Here is a 23,491-nt window from a genome sequence, read left to right on the forward strand (position 1 = left end):
CAATCCTGATCCCTGCCATGTGCAAAGGCTGTACCTGCAGCAGCTGAGCCCCACTGCAGCAGTGCAGCCACATTCATCAGTTCATAGTGAATAAATATAGTAGCTCTGTGCATCACTCACCTAGCAGCAGGCTGTTTTCAAAAGTTTTACAGCCTTTTTTTTTTTTTTTTGATAGTAGGAAGCGTCTTTCTAGTGAACATAAGACCATTTGATGTTACAATAAACCATTCTGCTGGCTCAACTCAGAGATGAGGCACCGAGGTGTTGTAAAATTCTTTGAGTCAACGAAAGACAGCTGGTTGAATCATTTCCCAGATTTTCATATGACTCATAAATTTGTTACATAGTGAGGAAATTCCCTGAAAGCTTCTTGGCAGGCACTACCAGTCTGACCAGTAGCTAAGAAACACATAACCTTCCAGTTATAGTGGGGGAGCAGCGCAGGGAGGAAACGAAGACTCTGCCTTTGAGTATGAGAGTGAGGTCAGTTGAAAATGTGTTCCTGCTACCAAAGTCAGAATACTGCAGAATGGGTCATGAGGTTTAAGGGACAGCTGCTCAGTTGTAATGTGTATCACAGAATCACAGAATGGCGAGAGTTGAAAGGGACCTCTGAAGATCACCTAGTGCAACTTTCCTGCTAAAGTGTGGTCACCTAGTACAGATTGCACAGGATTTCATCCAGGCAAGTTTTTGAATCTCTTCAGAGAAGAAGACTTCACAACCTCTCTGAGCAGCCTGTTCCAGTGCTCTGGAACCCTCACAGGAAATAAGCTTTTCCTCATGTGCATAGAACGTGTTCTGGTTCATGCCCATTGCCCTTTATCCTGCTGCTGGGCACCACTGAAAAGCATCTGGTCCCCATCCTCTTGCCCCCACACACACTTTAGATATTGGTAAGTATTGATAAGATCCCCTCTCAGTCTTCTCCAGGCTAAACAGCCTCAAGTCTCCCAGCCTTTCCTAATAAGAGAGATGATCCAGACAGTCTGTCTCCTCTCCCTCTTTACCTGGTGGTGCAGATACCCACGTATCAAATACATGACATTGGACATTGTCCCTGTTAACCAAGATCATGACATTCAGTTTTATTTCTTGACAGGCAGCACAAATTCTGTCTTATTTGAGTATTTAATGGCAGAATTGTTTATGTTTCTATCACCCAGACCAAAATTTCTTGGAGCAGTTAATGAACACCTTTGAGAGCCTTCAATGAGAAAGGGCTGTCTACTTTAGGTAACTAGATTGGGTACTTGTCTTTGGGAACATTTGTGAGCACTTGTGTTCCCTTCAAGGCTTTCAAAGGCCTTTTTATTTTTGTATTCTCTCACTACTGACTGTGTGTGGACAGAAATGGCTTCCTTCAAGATAACAAATTAATTAGACACCTATAGACCTTACACAGATTGGGGCCTCCTTGATGTAGTTTACATTAAATTAAACAGTGTGAATAAATCCCAGTGACTCACTGCATTAATACAAGCACTGGGACAAGATCTTGCCTGGCATCTCAGACACCTTTGGAGCCTGAATTGCCTCCATTACCCCAGAAAAATTGAGCATTACCCATAAAATCCTCTCAGATTCAGATGTTAGTGGTACAGACATCCACTGCCAAATTACTCAGTTATCCCTTCTTTATGGCTGAAAGAAAGGAAGAGCATGGCATGTTCCTCTCATTCTGAGTTACTGAAACTCTGTGTGTTCACTGGTATTGTACAGATGGGCACACAATAAATTTTTTTTCTTGGCCCTGTGATATATAAAGAATAAAACAAGGGACACATTGTTGAAAGCTGTGAATTAACATCATTAATACCTCTCTAGTAAGACTATATGATGCAGCTTTTGGTTGTTCAGTTGGGTATCCAAACTCTATACCTAGTTATCTCTTGAGCAACTGCCAAGGCATCTGCAGGGCTTGGTGAGATGAACTCTTGTACAGCCTGGCTATAAGCATTATTTTGTGATGGTGATGTGCATGCCTCAGGTTGTAGTAGAGAAGCTGTGGTGCTTTGGTGTGCTGGCAGACAGGTTATCTCAGGGTGATTTCCTGTCACTGGGAGCACGGGACAAGTCCATAAACCAGCTGCAGCAATTGACCTCACTGGGTTGGGTGATTAAAGTGAGACAGTATCCAGGTTGGAGAGTGTGAAGATGATGACCACCTTGACCACCTTGCAGTGACTTGGGGACCACCAGAGAGACATGGGGTCCAGTTTGGGAACCATCAGATCAGGTATTTTAACTAGTGCCCCATGGAGTTTGCACATGTTTAATGAATCCATTGTGTAACTGTTGAATCCATTGTGTAATTCAACAGCCATGGACAACTGTGTATAGAACTCCCACTGATGTTCATCCGAGTGTGTGAGTACACTCAGGCACACGCATCTTTAATGCAGCACTGTGCCCTGCTCCCCAAACTCTGTCATGTTTTAAAAGGCCAAAGGAAACACAAACAACATTTTGTTTCGTTGCTGCAAAAAACTTGCAAACTCTGACTAGCAAGAATGAATTAAATTTCAGGGACTTGTTTGTTCATCTCAAAAGATTAAAGAGTTTAAATAAAATGTCTGAGTGAGGCTCTGTGTATGCAAGCCTCTGAAATGCTCTTTTTAAGAGGCAGACGTCTGACGCCTTAGAGGAGCTTCTCAGTGGCAGAGAGGCTTTAGTGTCTTCAATCGGGTGCAATTAAAGCTGATCAGGGCTTTGAACTGGTTGGCAATGTAGGAAATCATGCCCATCTCAGCCCTCCAAAACACTCCTCCATGTTGCATTATTTGTCACAGCTTTAGCTTCAAATTGCAGGATGTAATATGCAGACAATCACCAGGTTTAGGAGCAAAAATGTCCCTAGGAATTCAGAAACTTTACCAAACCATTATTCTGACTGCTTTCCAGATTGAGTCTTTTTTTTTTTTTCTTTTTTTTTTTTCCCTTTTTTTCTCCCTCTTTTGGTTTCTTTAATTTAGAAGAGGAAGTGAAGGCAAATAGTTCAATCATAACCATCCCTAGGGGCAATTTAGAATCATTTTCTCGTTAGTGCATATAATATGCAGTATAAGTAATGTTCAATCAGATGTTTGCTACAAAGGCCTGTGCAGACACTGAAATGAAATACACTCCAATATTATGAATAGCTGAATAAGAATAATCTTGTCTTTTTGTACCTTGCTTCTTTGTTGGTGGGTGACTAGGGTGTTTTTTTATTCCCCCTTTCTTCTCCCTATGTTTTTTGGAGAGGGAATCAAACTTTGTTCTAAACAGTAAAATCATCTCTGTTCTAAACAGTAAAATCAAGTTACAGAAGTGGAGGGAATCCAAGATTATTAAGGCTCCAGGGAATTAAATCACAGACAGCCAAAGGCAGGAAGCATTTGAAGAGGGAGAAAAAAATAAAAACATGAAGGAGCAGGAAATATGTGCTCCATAAGGAGACTTAGATGGGAGACATGTGTCACACATCCACAAGATACGTCCAGCAGGAGTATCTGAGGGGATCTGGGGGGAGACAGTAGTTTACAAAAGCTACTCAAACTATGATTCATTTAACCCTTCCCCAATTTCATCATATCACCTTGTGTGGGTCAGGTCTGAAGTCAAATCATGAATGTTACCCCAGTTAAAAAACAAGCTGTGAAGATTCAAGATGGCAGGGCAGGAAGCTCTTGTACCATCTCCCACGCTGTACTTCAGTGATAGGTAGACAAGCATAAGTAAAATGTCTAGTTCTTGGATGGCCAGACAGCTCAATGATTGCCCTTGTCCTAACAGTTCAGATGGGCTGCCCAGTGACAACTACACTACGTAATTGGGATCTCATGGACCATAGTGACCATGATGGGAAGTCTAAAGAGCACTGCCTGTGATTTCAACACAAGTTGGGAGCTGAGGAAGATACACATTTCCTTCTTTCAAGAGGAAGAAGTTAGTAGGAGCCCTAGTTGTCTGCCTTTCTATATTTCTCAATAGGCTCATGGAGCGCTTAGGGTAGTACCTGCTGTCTGTGACAGACCCTCTCTGGGAGAAGGGCTAACTCTGGGATTTCCTACTTTCCAGCTGTCCCCAGCGTGGTGACTGGAACTGGCTGTTGTCTCTTAGATACCAAAGTCTTTACATAAAAATGTAGTGGCTTCAGTGGACTGGTTTTTTTATAGGTTGGAAGAGACACAAGCGCTGCTCCCAGCATCCACAACTCTCAAAGGTATGAAATCAGACTCCATAGCAAGGGGTTTTGCAGATCATTTTTCAGGATCATTCAATGAGGGTTTGATCCTCCCAAGTTTCACTTAATTCTTCATAACTGAATAAAACCAAAAATTCAAAGTGAAACTCAACACAGAAATCCATGTTCAGCTTGGTTTTGGATAGAAACCAAAGGAAATCATTTAATCCCAACATGGTTTCCACCAGAAGCTCTGTATTGGTCTGGGTTTGGTTGAAACTCAGATTTTGCTTCCCTTTTCTGAGCAGTTCATGTAAACTATGGGATAAGAAGAAACAAATTCAGGAAATACTTGTGTATTTTCCTTGAATGGTTTAAAAATATCTTCTGAATTCTATCAAACACATCACTTCTGTGAAATTCCAGGAAATACATCAGTTTAAATACTCTGTAACTTGCAAGTAAGAGAAATTTGTCATTGTTTATCTTCCACACAAATACAGATATCCAAGAACTAGGAATACGTAGTCTGCAAACTTCTCCCAAAGGTAGGAAAAACAGAGGCCACTGTAAAATAGATTCTTTGACAAACAAAAATAAGAGGACTAGTCAATGCCACAAACTATGTCTTTTGCCCAGTTTTACAAAGTCTGAAGGAAGCACAAGCTTCTCACTTACTGCTACAACAGACTGGGAGGATGTTTTCTGAGATCTCAAAAATTATGGTGTTATACTAATATCTTGTGCAACAGACTTTGAGTGATTAAGGACAAGACTAATCATTGTCTTATCTCATGGGTCATTGCAAGGAAAACACTATTAGATAAAGGTGACAGGGTAGTTCACCTGCTATGTTAGTAGAGAGCAGTGGGTATCAAAAATGGATGTTCCTTATTCTAGGATGTGCTTGTATAAACCCCATGAGACAATGTCCTACGACAGCAAGATTATTAGACAAGCTTGTCTTGCTCACATCTGCTAGAGCATGAGAGCATCATGTTACCAGGACAAGAAATTGTAAATTATGGGATGAGTAGTCCTGTGAATGTGTTTTGCTAAGACAACGACTAGGAGTTGCCTGAACTCAGATAAGGCATTTGCTCCTTTGAGCTCATGGATGAGTTGGTATCAGTCGATCTGGACACCTGCTGTAAAGCAGCAGTCCTCTTTAGGCATGCTGGGTGGAAAAAATAGTTGCTTCCAGAGTTTTGGGTATGATTGTTACCCATGAAGGGAGTGCTGAGCATCTGCAAGCTATGTACAAGACAAACACACACCCAGCAGGTATTTTGTGGAAATCTCACTTGCTGACTTTTTGGTTGTTTTTCCTCAAATACCTTATTAATATCTTCTCCACTCGTAAATCTTTAAATTGCTCAGCCAGTTCTGCAGAATACAAAAGTACTGTTGGGGGAGGGTTTGGTCACAATGTTTTTTTCTGTAGAAATAATTATTAATAAATTATAAAGTTGGAAGGAGATTAGGCAGAGTTAAATCCTCCACTGGGATTGGGTGCTACCTCATTGGATCCTCTTGAAAAGATTCAATTTTCCCTTCACTGTGATTGATTAGTTCTTGTTTCACATGTGGTTAAGCTTCAAAGCAGAGATTTCTATCTGTGCAGCTAACCTGTGTTAGCACTGTTGCTCCTTTTGAATCTAATACATCAAGTACAATACCTAAGCATATTTTAAGGACACACAAACAAAAGCAAATACATATAAAAAAGATTTAAAACACTGACTCACACATACAACATTGCTGTGCTTCTCTCCTTACTTTGACTGTACACAAGAACACAACGTGTTTTGGCCAGGACATTGTCAGAATGGACAGAGATTGATTACTGTGGCCATTTGTTCTGTTAGAAAAGGATAAAAATACCTCATGAGTCGTGACAACAGTGAATATTGTGAAGCCAAATCCTGCATCCTGTTTGCCATTTCCTAGCCTCAGCGTAGAAGAAAAGATGTGATTTTGAGAAATGGTCTGATGCTATCTTTAGTACCTCTGTGGTGTCTGGCATGGCCTTTAATGACATGCAGACATAGTTTGGAAGGAGGGTGTCCTGATGCAGGCTGTGGACATGGACTGTGACTGGATGGGGCTGGGAAGGGTTTGTGTATATTGTAGATACAGGTGCAGAGCAGAGACATAACCTTGAAACATGCCAAGACTTAGAAATCAGTGTGAGCCCATAGATTTGCTCAGCAGAGTCCTTAAGCATGTGCTTGGCATTGATCAGTGTGTGGTCACTGAGCCCTGACCTTGTGCCCAGGCCTTCTGTGGAGAGGGTCTCCAGTCTTAGACTGAGTTTTGAAAGGCTAGCTTTCATTCCACCAAGTGGTACGTGCTCTCCCCTGTAGGGGACATGAACAAGAGCATGCTTGTCCACTGGCTGGTAGAACCTCATAATTTCTGAGGTTTGCCACCTTTGTATTATTACTACCATAGACAACGAGATGGACTTCACTTCTGAAGCATTTCCATGGCTATAGATGAACAACTTTGTATGAGCAAGAGGTCCCTGTCATCTCCCAGGTAGCATTGTCACCATCTTTCATCCAGTCTTACAAGTTTAAATACAGCAGTGATGCTGCTTACCAAAACACCACAGAAATACCAGCCCATGGGTCTGCATCCCCCTGACACATGCTCCACATGCTGATACAGGAGGAGGGAGAATATAATGGAGATCCTGCAGCTTAACAGTGGTGGGCTTAACAAAACCAAGCACTGACAGTGCAAGTGAGCCCCCTCTCCTCTGTAGGAGAGAGAATCTGCTCAGTCAGCTCCAAATCTTGCAATATTTTATGAATTAAGATTTGGGTGCATAGTGGAAGAATTTAGTCAGCTCTCAGAATGAAAGTTCTAAGCAAATCAGCTGGTAATATTGGCAGAAATAAGGAACATTTTAAAAATTGAGCTAGAAATATTTGAAACCATCTAAAACCCTTACATCATTCACTCCAGAACAATTCAATGAAGTCCTTTGCGTCAACAGTTGGAACTGTTTTGGTATAGCAAAAGATCATCTTTTAAGAGACATGAGTCTATCATGGATAGGCTGTGCCAGCATCTGCTGAGATGGTCAAGGATTGTTTATGGTTGCTCACTCATGAGGGAATCCAGCCCAGAGAGGATGGGGTTTGGTCTGTACACCCTGAAAGTGATAGCTGTGGGATGTGTAATGGGGTAGGATGCTCAGCTGCAGAAAAGGCTCCCACCACCTTGACTACTTTCCATTAGGCAGTTACAGAGCAGCACGTGGCCATGTGTAACCAGTGTGCTGGACTCGGGGCTCTGTGTTGTGCAGCTGGTAGGATGTTTCCTTTGCACCATCAATTTCCAAGCTTTTCTCAGATGTTAGCAAGGGCCAGCACTAATTTTTAATGTAATTATCATTCTGGGAGAGTGACTTTATGAAGGCTATGACTATTACCCACCTTAGGAACAGGGATTGATGTGGTTGCAAGGAGAACCCTTGTAAGTGGCTTCTCAGTGGAGCAGACAACCAGCAGTGAATAGCTCTACACTCAGGTCTAAGGAATGCTCAGATATTTTTCATTTAACAGTGACTGGATATAATAAGCAAAGACAAATTAGACCACAATCTCCTAACCTTCCTTGAAGGGCTCTGTTTTCCTGGTCTAGTGGGGAGGGAAGAGGAGTTGAGGGCCGTGTAGCTACAGCACAAAATTGTGCAACTCCTGGTCCAGGCATTGCTCCCCAGAGAAGAGCTGTGTGAATGAGTCTTTTCCAGCAGAGGCTGTCCCTCCTCTTGGTCTTGATCTGACCAAGTGCTCTGCCAAGGAGCTTGAGCCAGAGATGGCCAAAAACCAGATATGTCACCTGAGTCCCATCATCCCTGGAAGTGTGGTGATGCCAGACAGAAGGCATTTGAGGTCAGCCCTGCATGTGTGACATGAGCAGAAAAACATCAGGACACACTTTTTTTTCTTCCTATTTTTTTTATTTCACTGGCACACGTCTTGTGTGTCAGGTCATTCCTTCACACATATGTGTGTGTGCTCTTCATTACAGCTCCTTGTCTCCTTCCCTTCCTCTGCTTTGCCCCACTTCCCTGTAGTATCCTCCTTGCACCCTGGGGCTTGGAAGCTGTGCTCAGCCTCTGCAAGAAAACTGTTTCCAGCTGTGGGCTGTGACAGGCTCTCAGCCACCGTGCAGCTGTTCTCAGGCTTCTGCTCCCCAAGCCAACCAAATGGGTGGGGAAAGGCTGATCCTCGCTGCCGGCTGTCTTCAGAAGCAGTCACCCAAAACTGCGTTTGAAAGTTGCCTTTGGACACTGCCAGCAATAGGCACAGGACTCTTCTGACAAGCTAAATCGATACACAAAGCTACAAGAACCAAAGGAAGATTTCAGCAGGGTGGGTCACAGCAATCTGATGTCATCCACACCATTAATGCAAGAAGGGTCTAATGACTCCTTGGGGAATCCTCTCTTGCAGTGAATTTGGCAAAAATGGATCTTGCATGTGCTTGTGCCCAGGCAGTGGGCAGCTGTCTTGTAACACATGCTTTCTCCTCATTCAGTTACCTTCCTTTTACTGACTCAATCTGGTTGGATGTCACATACCACCAAACTCCTCAAAGCACCCTCCTGGCTTTGGTCACATAGCCTTCGATAGCTAGGCCACCACAGATAAAATATCTCTGCCTGAAAGGTTAAAATTCCTGTGAATCACTCCAGCCAGTTTCCTAAGGCAAATTTTCTTTTGTGCCAAGGGGTGTTCTGGGCATTGTAGTTGCTTGTCTGGTTCTTGCAACCAATGGAAGGGAGGTGTTATCTTCACATTCCTGAAGACATCAGATATAGCCCAAGTACATTGGTTGAAATCATCAGGAAGACCTAAGAGGTTGCAAGAGGGACTTGCAGAAAATGTAGCTAGTTTGGCCCCAAAAGCTCTGTGCAGTCCTGATGCTTGCTCATTTCTTTGTCACAAAAACACCCAGAACTGGCCCAGGCTGCGGTCTTCTTTCTAGTCTAAACACTGTGATTTGTGCAAGCCAAAGTGTCCACAGCAGGGTCAGGTTCTGTATAACCCAGCCCTTAGTTTGCAGTTCAGTGCAGCGTAAGAGACCATGACTACATCAATTCTCATCCTTCACGAATTTTGTAGGTACCACCAAATATCTCTTTACCCAAAGGCAAGAAAGTGAATTAGAAAAAATGTATACCTTAAAACACTACAGGGTTGGCAACCCACTGTCTTGCTGGAGAGGACTTTCTAGTAGGTAGGTAGGTACCTCCAAACCAACTGGCATCTCTTGACTTTGTTTTCATCATTATTTGTGGTTACCTTTCACTTGGTGTTTTCAAGACATGTGTCTGCCTGGTTCAAGCTTTTACTGTGAACTCTTGTTCTTCTGGCTGATTTGGCAGTTTCTTCAATTCCTGTCACAACCGCCCCTTGCGTGGCCACATTGGCTTGGCTATGCTCCTGTGCTCACTCATTACAGCTGGAACAAGGGAAGGCAGACAGATGTTTGTGCATTCTCTGGTGATGCACAGTCTGTGTCCTGTGGTCACCGGGTGACTATAAAATTAAAACAGATCCTTGCTGTTAACCAAAAGGCATTTGCAATAAAAGGAAGTGAAATACAGTGCTGGAGTGGTTGTTTTGCTGCTAACAATACGTTCTGGGACCTACTAGGAAATTGGATTCACTACTCTATCCTCGCCCCCATGATTAAGTTCACCCTCAGCTTAATGTGATTTAGAATTAGGTGGGATATTTTATGTTGATAGTAGGTCCAAGGATCTTTTGCTCTCCTGGACTTTGGTAACATTGCCATTATTAAAAATGACAGAATAAAACCTGCAGTACATGCTGCAGCAGGCACGAAATACATGAAATACAGTTCTTGAGACACCTCTCCTTTCTGTACAATCCTTTTGCAAGACAGAGGATGGTCAGCTACTTCTACCTTCCTATAGAGACAAGGAGGACAGAGACAAAAAATTTGCCTTCAATGGAATGTAGACACTTTTCAGATGGAAGCAATGCTGGATAGTTCTCTGTTACTGGCAAAAGTGCCACCAAAGGTCAAATTTTTGATAGTGATGAAGGTTTGGCATCTCCTCCAGAAAGGAAATGACACACTTGCATGACTAAACACCTGCATGGAGCCAAAAACTGGCAGTGGCTTTCTAAAGCAATGACCCACTTGGTATATGGAATAAAACCACTCCATGGGGGCGAGAAAGAGAGGCTCAAAAGAAGTGCAGGGTTGGGGCTTTCATGGCCTGGAGAAAAGGAAGGTTCATGTTCAGCTCCAAATCATGTCTTCAAGATTTTTGGTCTGGCTCCCTAACAGAGTGCTTCAGTCCTGAGATAGCCAGGGACAGTGAGGCTTTTCTTCTTCCCTCCCAGTAACTTGGGTCTCTTCTCCATTAACTGCTATGCTGGTTGGTGACCTACCCTGAAGGACTCAGCTTGGCCAAGGCTGCAAGCATTGCATATATGAGTCCAGTAGTGATGAGGCCAGTTTCTGTAATACAAGAAAGCCCAAGGCTGGGTTTAGACACATGAAGATGTACCTTTGGGATTTAGCCTATGTGCTGAGGCTTGTCAAACCCACCTCTCCCATTTCCAAAGTCAGCCAGGAATGGTGCAGTCAGGGTATTTGAGGCATGTTCAGCTCACCAACAGTGAGAGAAAAAAAAAAAAAAAGGCAAGTTGACCGTGCTCAGAGTTCCTTCATTTCAGGTCAATAGAGCAATTATTGGAGTACATTGCATCCATCAGTGTCTGAGAGCTGGAGTACATAAGTAGTTAAGGAACCGTCTTTCACCAAAGGACTTGTGTTACTCCTAGGTTTTGTCTTGTCTCATTTTGTCTTCCTCTAAACTTAAATCTGGAAGACCAGCATTGTCTCTTTTTAACTGAAGCACAAAGGAAAAAGGGAACAAAAATCTCTGAGATCACTGTTGTGGCCAGAATGAGCTAAGGACATAGAAGCAGTACAGTTTGAAGGGAAAACATATTTTAATAAATCAGCTGGAAAAGGGAAGTGAGATTCTAGTTGCAGAGTTCAGGACTTCATGAATTCTCCATCTATACGGTCTAATGAAAGAACTTACCTTTTCCCAAACCCTTGAAAGTGCTTTTGTAGGAGCACAGACCAAAGAGGGGCAAGCCTGTTACGTGCTAGAGACCGATCTGGTTGAGTATGAATTAAGAAAGAAAAGTGAGGGAGCACAATGTATGAAATATTTTAACTTCTATTTATAGTGATTTTTATGGTCTGTCATGCAGATTAATTAACATGGCCACTAAACTCACCCCTTTTGTAAGATTCAGCTACAGTGATGGTCCTGCCCAAGATAATTCATGAACAGCCATAGATAAGAGAGAGAGGCAGCTTTGAAATCAATGCTTTACACAAGGGCCAGATTATTATGAAGATTAGGGAAATAATTATTCTTTCACAAAAAATAATAAATCATACGTTTGAATTTCTCCAGAGGTGCCTTTGTGTCTGAGGTTCAACCAGTGGATTCAGTCCTTTTAATCAGAATTAGTTCTGGAATAGATTTTGCTGGCCATAGAGCTAAAAACATAATCCTGCTGTCTCATTCGGCTTTATTAAGCATCTATGACTATTTTTCAAAAGAGAATCTCTTTCTTCTCCTGACAGAAGGGCTCATCAAATACAGACAGGAGAGAAAAGGAAAGGAAATGGAATTTCATCTTCATTGAAGTTGGAGCCAAATCTCCCATCGGTTTCACTGGGGCCACAATCTCACCTAAGCTGCATAACATGCCTTAAAATGCTACTGGCATGATAATTATACAAAATAGACCCCACATTTCTTTTCTGGGAGAGAGAAGGGAGGTGGGGGGGAGAGGAGAGGAACCTAACACACACATTTGTATGATCCTATGAGGCATTTACCTGTAGCATGTACTTGGCAAAAGATCTGATATATGAACTGAATAAATAATAAAACAGTCTGTGCTTCCTCGTGTCACAATTCATAAATGCTTTCGATGCACATAAATGATCTTACAAGAGGTACTTGCATTTCCTTTGAGGAATCTTTAAGGAATCCAAATACATCAGGACTACGTCTGTAACTTGGAAACCTGAAAATCATCTAATGAGGCAGACCCTGTCTAATCTGATATATGGAAAACCTTTGACTTGAAAGCAAGATTTTTCTAACCTCGACATTAAGGCATCTCTTAATAGATTATAAAGAAAACCCAGAAAACACCCCCCAACAGCTGGCAAACAGTCAAACCCACTGTGAGTAATCATACCAGCTGCAGAAGTGACGCTATCAAACAAATGCCTGTACCCACCCTTCTACCTTTTCACCTACTGTGTGGAACACAGCTATGTCCAAGGCAGCAGGAATTGGTTAAATCCACCTCATTTAAATACACAAAAAAATGAATGAGCCGTAAGCCAGCTGGAGGGCAGGAGACTTTCGTAACAGAAGTGCCTGAATACAACCAAAAACTGAAGCTCCTCTTTTTATCCACTGCTTCAAAATCATTAAGGCCTTGATTCAAAAAAGCATTTTAGAGACCACACTGAACATTTAAAGCAGTGGGACAATTGCATGTGCTGAGTGGAGACATAGGGTTGGGTAGGCTTAACATAGAAGTTCAGCACATCTTTTAAGCCCTTTTCTGAATCAAGGCCTGGTCTCACTCTCACATGAGTTAACATGAGTGCAAGTCTTCAGGTATTCGTAAGGAAAGGTACAAGCCGGAGTCCTAGAAAAGCAGAAAGTACAAATCTGGCATCAGTTGTAAGGATACTTTGCTTTTAGATGACTGCCTGGCTGTTTTTCAACATGCATTTCACTCAACTAAGAAAATGGGGGACATGCTATCTGATACTTCACTTTCAAACTCTGCTTGGGAGACAGGTGTTGCTTTGAACACACAGAATGGAAGATAACTGCAAGCTGGATTCCTGAGATGAATGTGAAACAGATGAAGTCCAGACCACAATAATGTCATCTTCTCCAGCAACATCACTGTCCTGGGCTATCGGAGGCAAGCCAAAGTTCACACACTAGGTTAAGGCAGTGCGAGCCAGTTGGCAGCCAAACCAGAAAGTTCAGATTTTTAATATTTTTTTTTAAGAAATCCATGTTCAGGACATGTTTGTAAATAGCAGTGAGCCTCCAGCATTTATCTTCAGGGGCCCAGATCCAGTCAAGTTGGTTAGAGCGCTTAATTATAGACAGTTGCTTCACGTTTGCTACTTGCCTTGGAGCACCGCAGGCACATGTTGCACACTCGCTTCAATCAATCATAGAATGGTTGGGGTTGGAAAGGACCTCAAAGATCATATAGCTCCAATCCCCCTGCCATGGGCAGTGACAGCTTCCACCAGACCAGGTTGCGCAAGGCCTCATCCAACTTGTCCTTGAACTCCTCCAGAGAGGAGGCACCCACAACCTCCCTGGGCAATCTACTCCCATGTCTCACCACCCTTACTGTAAAGAATTTCTTTCTAATACCCAGTCTGAATCTATCCTTATCCAGCTTAAAGCCATTTCCTGTCATCCTGTCACTACAAGCCCATGTAAAAAATCCCTCCTCAGCTTTCTTGTGGTCCCTGTCAGGTACTGGTCTCCCTGGAGCCTTTTCTTCTCCAGGCTGAACAGCCGCAACTGTCTGAGCCTATCCCCATAGGGGAGGTGCTCCAGGCCTCTGGTCATCTTCATGGCCCTCCTCTGGACCCATTCCAGTAGTTCAGTGTCTTTCATATGCTGGGGTACCACAGCTGGATGCAGTATTCTGTACGGGGTGTCACAAGAGAGGGAAGAATCACCTCACTCATCCTGCTGGCCACACTTCTTTTGATGTAGTCCAGGATATGGTTGGCCTTCTGGGCTGCAAGCACACATTGCTGGCTCACATTGAGTTTTTCATCAACTGACACCCCAAAGTCTTTCTCCTCAAGACTGCTCTTGAGTCACTCCTTACTCAGCCTACATTTGTGCTTGGGTTTGTACCTGAACCCAGTGTAGGAGCGTGCACTTGGCCTTGTTGAACTTCATGAGGTTGGCATGGGTCCACCTCTCCAGCCTGTGCAAGTCCCTCTGGATAGCATCCCTTCCTCCCAGTGTGTCAACCAGACCACATAGCTTGGTGTCATCTGCAAAGCTGCTGAGGGTGTGCTTAATCCCACTTTGTCACTGACAAAAACATTAAACAGCACTGGTCCCAGTACCGACCCTGGAGGGATGCCACTTGTCAACACTTTACACAGATGTCAAACACTTTACACAAATCCAAGTAGATGACATCAGTTGCTCTTCCCTTATCCACTGACACAGTAATATAGTGGTACAGCCTCTAACAAATGTAATTCTGTCTTATCTCCACCATCATTTGCAAACTCATGTCTGTATAGGGGATTGGACAACCAAGCTGGATTAACATTTTAAACCAAATGTGGCTGCTCCAATGCTTGCACTAGCAAACAAAGATATAATAATACAAGCAGCAGCTATGGGCAAAGCCAAGATGTTCCTTCAATTGGCACTGTAAGTCTCTACTTAAGGAAGCCAGAGATATATCCTGGTCATTGCTGGCTGGAGTGACTAATTACAGTGCTAAAACTGCTTATTTCTCTGGAGATTTGCCACGTTTTGAAGAGCTGGCTCCAGCTCTGTTGGATTTCTCACAGGAAACCTCCTGTGCCTTAGAAAAACCTCTCCCCCTTAACTCTAGCCTATGCTTGATTTTTGTTATCTGACAGGTATGGACAAGATCCTCAGCTGCTATAATTTAACACTGCTGCTCTATTAGCTTTCCCAGGTACCTGAATCCAACTCAATTGAAATAAACGACAGTCTTATCAGCTCCACAGACTTTGAAGCAGGCTCCAGCTATGGGATTGATCCAATATGTAAATGCCAAGTCTGAGTCCAGGAAGGGAGGAAAATCATCAGCTGGAATTCTTTAAAGGCTTGCAGATATTTCTTGGCATGGAAATGGGAATCAAGGAATTTCTCAGGGAGTATGTTAAATAATTCTCAAAATAACTGTTAATGCACACAATCCAACCTCCATCCCACCTCTGTCACTCAGTCAGTTTATGGTTTACCCACTGCAGCAAACTGTTAATTAGTTTCACAGTTTGTGGTTATACTTACCAATGTTCTAGGAAACAAAGACCAAATTAGTGGCTGGTTTCAGGAGTTTACAATAAAAATATAGTTTCAGGTGTGATGGTCACTCATGTGTCCACCAAATATCCACATTCAATTACAAAGCATTTTAGAAAGAGATTTAAGGAGCATTGCTGGGACAGAAACTGGGCCTAAGCCCCAAAGAAATCTAGAAAGCCTAAGCTCCACCACCACCTGCTGTTGGAAGTGTTGGCATCTACCAGCATCCCAGTTTGGTTGAAAAAAATTTCCTAAGCACTCCAGCTGAAGCTACCAGACCTGAATTCCTTGATCTCAGGATGTCCTAAGCCAGACTCTGCTGCTCCATTCAAATATCTCTGGATTAAACACACATATGCACAGAGAATTCAGTGTGAAGCTTTCAGGGTGATTTCAGCAGACTGAATGCCTTCGAGCGGGCATTGAGACTGTAAATGATGTCCAGGAATAACAACATCAAACATCTTCAGCATCTCCCAGTGATTAGGTACTGTCCCATTACTCTGAAATACTCCTGGAAAACGAGGTGAGAGTGGTGTCAGTCTCACCTTGTCAAAATACTGTGTCTGCAAAACAAAGGCCAAAGCTCTAGTAAAAGTGACCTAGGCTAAAGACGAGATGGGGAAGGGAGAGTTTCTGTCCTCTGGTCACTACAGTCCCAACTGTAGCAGGACTCATTTAGGACCCACAGAAGTACTGGACATCAAGCGTTCGCCTGCACTCTTCTTCAGGAAGCACCACACGGCCCTGAGTGCCTTCTGAACCAAAAGGGTCTTTTCCTGTCTCACAGCAGTATTTCTTGGCAGCTCAGGGCAGGTAAAAAAAAACAAACAAAAAGCCAAAGCAGGGTACAACTGAGCTTTAAGTTAGACACCTTGTTCCATTAGTTTTCTTTCACTGCTGAGATAGGCAGAAACTTCAAGACAAAATCTCTGACTATAGACAGGGAAAGCTGTAAACTTGCTGAAGTGCTGTTTAAAACTGGAGAAAACACTAAACAAACCTCCTGCAGGTCCCTTTCAATTCTATTGCTTCGCAATCCACAAATGTTTATCTGCCACAATTAATGATGGGATAATTGTATGCATTTCAAGACAGAAGAGTCTGAATTTAAATCTGTCCCTCCTGAGTTTGCCATTAAAAATATTTTCTAAGGCAGAGTGTTTGAATACCTATCCAGCTCCAAAGCTGTCAAAAATCGAGAAAACATCAAAGAGGCTCTGCTGAAGCCCCCAAAAGAAGGGAAATAATTGTAGCTGTGGTGTTGGGTAAACCTACAAGGATTTTCTGTTAATATCTCTAGCTACCACACAACCACAAGAACTGTCACGATACACATTTATGATTTTTCCTTTTGGGTCTAACCATCCATGCTAAAATACCCCATATGCTGAAAGACTGATGCTTAATACTTCTTTCCAGATGTGCTCTGGTTTAGTTAAATATTTAACACATTTCTAGAAGTATGTAGTCTATAATTGCATTAATACTTCAGAAGAATGATGTCCTGGTGAGTAAAGGGAAAGATATTCCAAGGCTGGCTGTGTACCTACTCCCACCAGTGATCAGCAGAAATCAGATAGGTTGCCTTTTAAAAGCCTCTCCGATTACTTTTGATCGCCATGGATGGCATTTAAACAGTTACACAATCACAACCCTGACAGTATCCCTAAGGCCTAAACAAAGTGACACTCCCTAACATGGTAAAACTACAGCCAAGTCCTCATTTAAATTCGAGTATGTACAAGCAAAATTGCACGATGCAGATGACTCAGTGAATTTAAATCCTGAATCCTGTGCTGTTAACAATGTAATTTCGCTTTTCTTTCTATGCATTTCCACAAACAATTGCTCAAAAGACTCAAAGTTTAAAGGGCTGAAAATAAGATGGATCCCTGAAGAAGTGATGAACACCTCCACAAAAACAAGATGAAAGCAATCCCCTAATGAGATGCCTGGTCTAGCAAATGCATGTACTGAGAGCATTTGGAATAGCTGACAGAATTTTAAACAGTAACAACTAACTCAAGTGTGGTCTGACTAAAGAGTGCTCAGAGGAAGATTTTGGATGAGATTTAGAGAAATACCTCGATGAATAGGAAAAAATACACTCACTGATTTCACTAATCCCCACCCTTACCCTTCAGAAGAACAAAACAGCAATAAACTGAAAACCTGTTGAGATGTGGCGAAAGGCAAGGAGAAGTAAATAGGGAGCTTTTTTCTACCCCATTCCATGGCTGCTCTGGACAACAAAGCATATGGACCAACCAACAAACCAAGGAGCAACAGGAAATGCTACCAAGGCCCTCATATGTAAAATGTGCTCAAGATACATTCCATAAAACCCTGAATGATGGCATGCAGCAGTGACTTTGTGAGATGATGTGACCACGTTTGCAGTAATAAACTAGACAACATTCACAGCCTGCTCCCTAGCACCCAGGGCTAACTGCTGCAGCATAGACACATACAATTAAGTGACCAGGACTAGTCACATCCCCCCTGCCTATTGAGCATTCCCAGTGTCTCTGACCTACAGCAACTGACATACCATGAGCTAGTGGTGCTTTGAAGGCAACAATTGAAAGCCGGAACAGGGAGAACAAAACTCATAAAAACTGAACAGAACAAGCAATTGAGTTCTGGTGCCTGCCAGTGTCAGACATATGGACATCACCTCCACAACCATCTTCCAAAAGGTCTGGGCCAAGGTAGGACTGTGTTGTTACCCAAGTCCTTCAGCATGCAGTGTTAAAGTCAGTAGAAAAAGGTTCAATCAGATGGAGGGAATGTGCATTATGCACAGATGATTTTAAAAGCATCACTGTTTAAGGGCACACGTTCTGCTGAAAGCTATGGGAACAGTTAAGCTATGCTGGATGCTTTCAAAAACATAAACCTACCCTGCTTCAGGATGGTGAAATTATGTTTACTGCCAGTATGATCACTTGAACATCTTGGTAAGAATAGGAGTGTTTAGTCACCTGTGCAGAGAAGAATCAGGAACATTTTACTGCATGGGCCACAATTATCCCTCACAGGTAATTCCTATTACCAATTAGTTTCAGAGAACAAAAGCAGCAGCAGGAGAAGAGAAGAAAGACAATTTACCAGAAACACAAAAGAGCCTGGGGAGGATTCAGTTTTAGTTAAAAGACAGGCATTTTATTTCTACACTATTTTTTAACATTCCAGGTTTATTCAAAGGACATTATTCTGTAGGCATGTATCTTACAGGTCTTAAGACTGGTAAAGCACTAGGAGTTATGTGATAACCCTCTGAAGACATAGTTAAATCATACCAGAGTGATCTTTGTTTTTTGTTTTGGGACATTTCAATCCATTTTTTAATACTGGCTAAAGCCATTCATACCTAGAGCACTTGGAATAGTCCATTAAGAGGAACAAAAATTGACAAGATGCAAACAGCAGACTACATTTGTTTTCTGCAATGATGGCAAAAACTGCTGGAGAAGTATTTGTACGCTTTTAAAATGTTACATCAGTGACAAATGGAATTTTGTGCTCTAATACTTTGCTTGAAAAGTCTCTTTATCCAACATGAAGTCAGCAAATCTTTGCTGGAGCTCTTTTTCTCTCTCCTGCTGTCGCTGCACATCTTCCTTCAGACACTGTAAGGAAAAAAATAAGTAAGCAACCAGTCAGTTTTTCCAATAGTCACACCCACAAAAATCTTTCCCAAAGGTTGTATTTCAGCTCCCTCAGAGGAAGGGATCATAACTGAGACAAGATCTTGCTAAAATTACTTATCTTGAATATAAATGCAACTAGCTGATGTAGAGTATCAACAATCACAGTTATCTCACTTCCAGCATCAGGTGTCTTATGCTGATTTTCACACACAGAATGACAGAACATCAGGGGTTGGAAGGGACCGCAAAACATCATCTAGTCCAACCCCCCTGCCAGAGCAGGATCACCTAGAGTAGGTCACATAGGAATGGCATCCAGGCAGGTTGTGAATGTCTCCAGAGGAGACTCCACAACCTCTCTGGGCAGCCTCTTCAAGTGCCCTGTCACCCTCACAGTGAAAAAGTTCTTCCTTATGTTCACATGGAACGTCATATGCTTCAGCTTGCACCCACTGCCCCTTGTCCTATCACTAGACATCACTGAGAAGTGCCTGGCTCTGTCCTCCTAATACCCACCCTGCACATATCTATAAACATTAATGAGGTCACTCCACAGTCTCCTCTTCTCCAAGCTCATTCAGCCTTTCTTCCTAAGTGGGATGTCATACTCCTTTAGTCATCTCTGTGGCTCTTTGGCAGTAGTTAATCACAAATGTTTCAAAAGGAGAGATTTCAAAATGGAAACTGGACACAAGCAATGCCCTGTATTTAACAGTTATCTATGGAGTCCTCTTCCATGAATTTGTTCAAAACTTTCTTTTAGGTAACCTTCCAAATTAAGCCTGCATCCTGCAGCAAGGCCTTCTATATGTTTAAATCAGTACAAGAACCCCTTTTCGTTACTGGATTTCTAAAAGTTGAGTCATCTGCAAGCCTGACAACATTAATTTCAGGGAGTAATACCATCAATATGTGAAAAGACAGGAGACTCTGCAGCACATACTGGCATTCAGGCCACTGACTTTTAAGGAAGGCTTTACACAAGTTTTGGATCTACCCTAACTTCTAACAGTAATTAAACCCAAAGCAAGCCAAATTAAGATGGATATGGAACTTATGCTGATTCACATTGCAGAAGATCAATAAAATAAACCACACAAGGAAATAAAATAAAAATGAAGTTAAAAAGCACACTAGAAGATTAGTCCCAGCTTCTAATATATATTTCATAGACTCTCTGATATTGAAGTGAATTTCAGGAGTCTGGCAACAGCCAAAAGTGTAACTTAAAGACCATTAAAAATTTGATATAAAGTCAGGCTGTGAACCTCAGAGGCCATGAATTGTAAAAATATCTTTTCCACCAAGTGCCTGTATTTGACCTAAGGTATTACATTTAGGAATCTCACCTCCAGTCTCCGGGGGATTGCAGCATCTTCATGTTTCTTCAGTTCCTCAAAAGTACGTAGCTCCAGATGTGCCTGTTCAATTTGATCCCACAAATCATTCAATTGTTTGATGAGGCCCATTGCTCGAGACTGATAACCACCAAGCAAGATCTTCAGCTTCTTCTCCATCTTGGCAGCCCTCTTTGCTTCAGTTGTCATGTGACCTCTGTTTATCTGTCCAAAAAAACGTAAAATTTATTTATCCAGAACTCAAAAGAGAAAAAAAACAAACCAAACAAAAAAAACTACTAAAAATGTTACCTATGGAATTGTATTGAGTTCTTTGATTTCTATTAACAAATCACACTGCACATCTTACAACAACCTAGATTTCTGGATTCAAACCTTTACAAGATAAAAACGTTATTCCAGAGGTGAAGTCCACTGGCCAAAACAGGGGTGATGGCACACTAGATAAAATCAGCTTTCCAGACAGGAATTATTGCAGTTGCTGAGTTAAAGTGAAGAGACACTTCTTGAAGTGTTAAAAAGGGAAGAGACATGATAGTTCGCTCCAATACATCCTCCTTACACAGGAGATATTCTTTGCCTTCGTAAAGGAAATCTAAATAAAGATATTCTGTTCATCCTTCTCAAAACTGTATCTTTAGTCTGAAAAACCAGCCACGTCTTTCAATCCTGCCTATTCCAACAAGATTCATCTAAATCATATTCCATAAAGTAACAAGGAAATCAGGAATGTTAAGGCAGCTCTGAATCTGTCTCTGCTGCAGAACCACAATGAAAACAGGAGTGGTCAGACAGGCAAATGAATGGCAATGTTGGGGCATGGGAGGACTGCAAGGAACAGAAAAAGGGCTATAAGAACAGCAAATAAATCCTATCACCTATTTGCACACACTTTCTCAGGACAGCCACAGCAGAAGAGAAGGGGCTAAGACTAAATGCAGTAACTCAGAGGTGGGACAGCATAGAGACATCAACTATTGTATGCTTCTAAAAGCTATGAAACAAAGTTTAAAAAAAAAGATATATTAGTGCAACAGATAAAGAACAGCATGTAAGTTTTGAAAGTACCTAAGTATAAAAGCTCAACTCAGGACCACAATGGCTAAATTACCTATCCTTGCACTGCCTCTTTACAAACCAAAGCTTTGCTGGTCAGCATTCATACAATTCCTTACATACAAAGGAACATTAACATTTCCCAAGATATCAACTTTTACCAATGAAAGTAAACTCCACTGGGAAAGAACTATTTTCTGACCTGTCCTTTAAAGTGGTAACTAGAGTCAACCAGATAATCCCAGCCACTTGGACTGGTACAGCCATCACAGCCTTACGCACCAAGCTGCTGCTAAGTGCATTTCAACAAACTTTCCATTGACCAATTTTAATAAAGTACACTCCCTGATACAGCTGCCTCTTTCTGTAAAATGCCCTACTCTTTAATTTATTCATTCATTTAAAACAGTTTTAGTAGATGGTGCACAGATAAAGAGTGAACAAATGTTAATAGGGGAGTGAAAGAGAAATTTGACTGAGCTGTCTGCTTTGCTCCTGAGAAGAGAGATGCAGACTGCTATGCTTTTCAGAGTCTGCTTGCAATGTAGACTTATGCTATGCCCAAGCTGCTTTAAAGCATACAGAAAGGTGCCTCTTCTTCAATATTTATCTAAATCTAGAGAAAATTGAATAAATAGATTAGGGATTTGTGTGGATACTCTCTGACGGAAAAGCATGAAAGCTTTAAACATCTTCCCTGGTAAATAATATGCTATTATTGCAACAACAAATACAACTGTGTGGTAAATGAACTATTTTCCAATCACCTTTTCTCAGAAGACAGATGTGTCGAGAGCCACTGACATTTAGAGATTGTGTAAGAGATGGATGCACAGGCAAACCGAATTCTGTTTGTAACAGAGGGCTAATGTAACAAAGATCTGTTGTCCCAGGTCATTTTACAGCATTACAGAGGACGTAGCATGTGCTTGGTGTGAAATGAAACTTCAATCAGAATGTGACTTTACTAGAACAGGTCAAAAGGGACCATTTAGAGAAGTTCCATTACTCTGTTGTCCTGAGTGAATATCTATCAACCACCTAATTTTGTAATAAAATGGAAAACACTGACTACCTAAGGACATGCAATCCAGTTACAAGAAAAAAGACTGGATCAGGGTATTGCCTTCACAAGTCCCAAATTATCTGCATGCTCTAAGTATCACCAGTGGCAGTATGGGGCTGGTCTCATGCTTTTACACACTTCAGTTGGAATTCACTTGGCTTGGCTTTAAAGATGACATCTGAGCTTGCCACCCAAAGTTCTTCTACAATCAGCAGAGAAAATGGCAACGCCAGGGCCCATGCTAAGCATTTTCCCCAAGAAAAAACACAGTCACTTCAAATCCAGTGTGGTACCAGATCCCAATTATTCAAACATTCCTGAAAATTTCAGGCAGTGAGAACTGACTCAATATTCTGGAGTTGTAGAGATGTTCTTACTTTTACCTACTAGAGCTCTTTAGGTTTTATATGCTATTCAGCTCCTGCCTTTCTACTCAGTTCCTTGTCTGACTTAGATTACAATAGGCCTCACTACTGTAAAAAGAAAAAGAACAAATGACAAAAACAAACCAACCAAACAAAACCCCAACACAACCAGTCTCCCAAGTATCTAAACACAGAAATAACAGCCCTTTTTTCCTTCTGGTGAACACTCACCACCTTTCCTCATCCCTTCCAACCACAAGATTTTAGGACCTTTTTATAAAAAGGTCAAAAGGTCTCAACTTTTGTAACAAATACTATTTATTAAAAATTGCTGACTGCTGCATTAATGCCAACAACTGCATATCATAAATTAAAGCTTCATAAAATTTTAAGGCTCAGATACCAAGCTAACATTTCCAAGCAGTTATAGTGTGCCTAAACAGTAGTCTACATTATTTGCTTACAGCTAAGAAATAAGATTTCAGTAAAATCTGACAACCATTTCCCCCTGAACCTAGCAGAAAATGTACAGACATGTGCAAGATTTCTCCACTTAGTTATTTATTTTGTACTGCTCCTTGGCTGGCTTTGGTTCCACTGACTTTTGTACCAGCTACAGCAAAATGAGAACAGCATGTACAGACATGGGGTAAAATGA

At 41.8% G+C, this 23,491-nt stretch overlaps 1 protein-coding gene across 1 annotated transcript in view; it reads right to left on the minus strand.

Moving 5' to 3' along the window:
* Positions 1–18,473: 18,473 nt before the first annotated feature.
* The window catches only part of CDC5L (cell division cycle 5 like), a 31,636-nt gene continuing 26,618 nt past the window's right edge, over positions 18,474–23,491 (minus strand). The window contains exons 15-16 of the mRNA XM_054179933.1: positions 20,338–20,550; positions 18,474–18,967 (exon numbers count right to left, since the gene is read on the minus strand). Coding sequence (XP_054035908.1) covers positions 18,863–18,967; positions 20,338–20,550 — 318 coding nt within the window. The 3' untranslated portion in view covers positions 18,474–18,862. The remainder of the gene's footprint in view (positions 18,968–20,337; positions 20,551–23,491) is intronic.

This window comes from Dryobates pubescens, chromosome 3, assembly GCF_014839835.1.
Source record: "Dryobates pubescens isolate bDryPub1 chromosome 3, bDryPub1.pri, whole genome shotgun sequence".
In the NCBI taxonomy this organism is placed as follows: Eukaryota; Metazoa; Chordata; class Aves; order Piciformes; family Picidae; genus Dryobates; species Dryobates pubescens.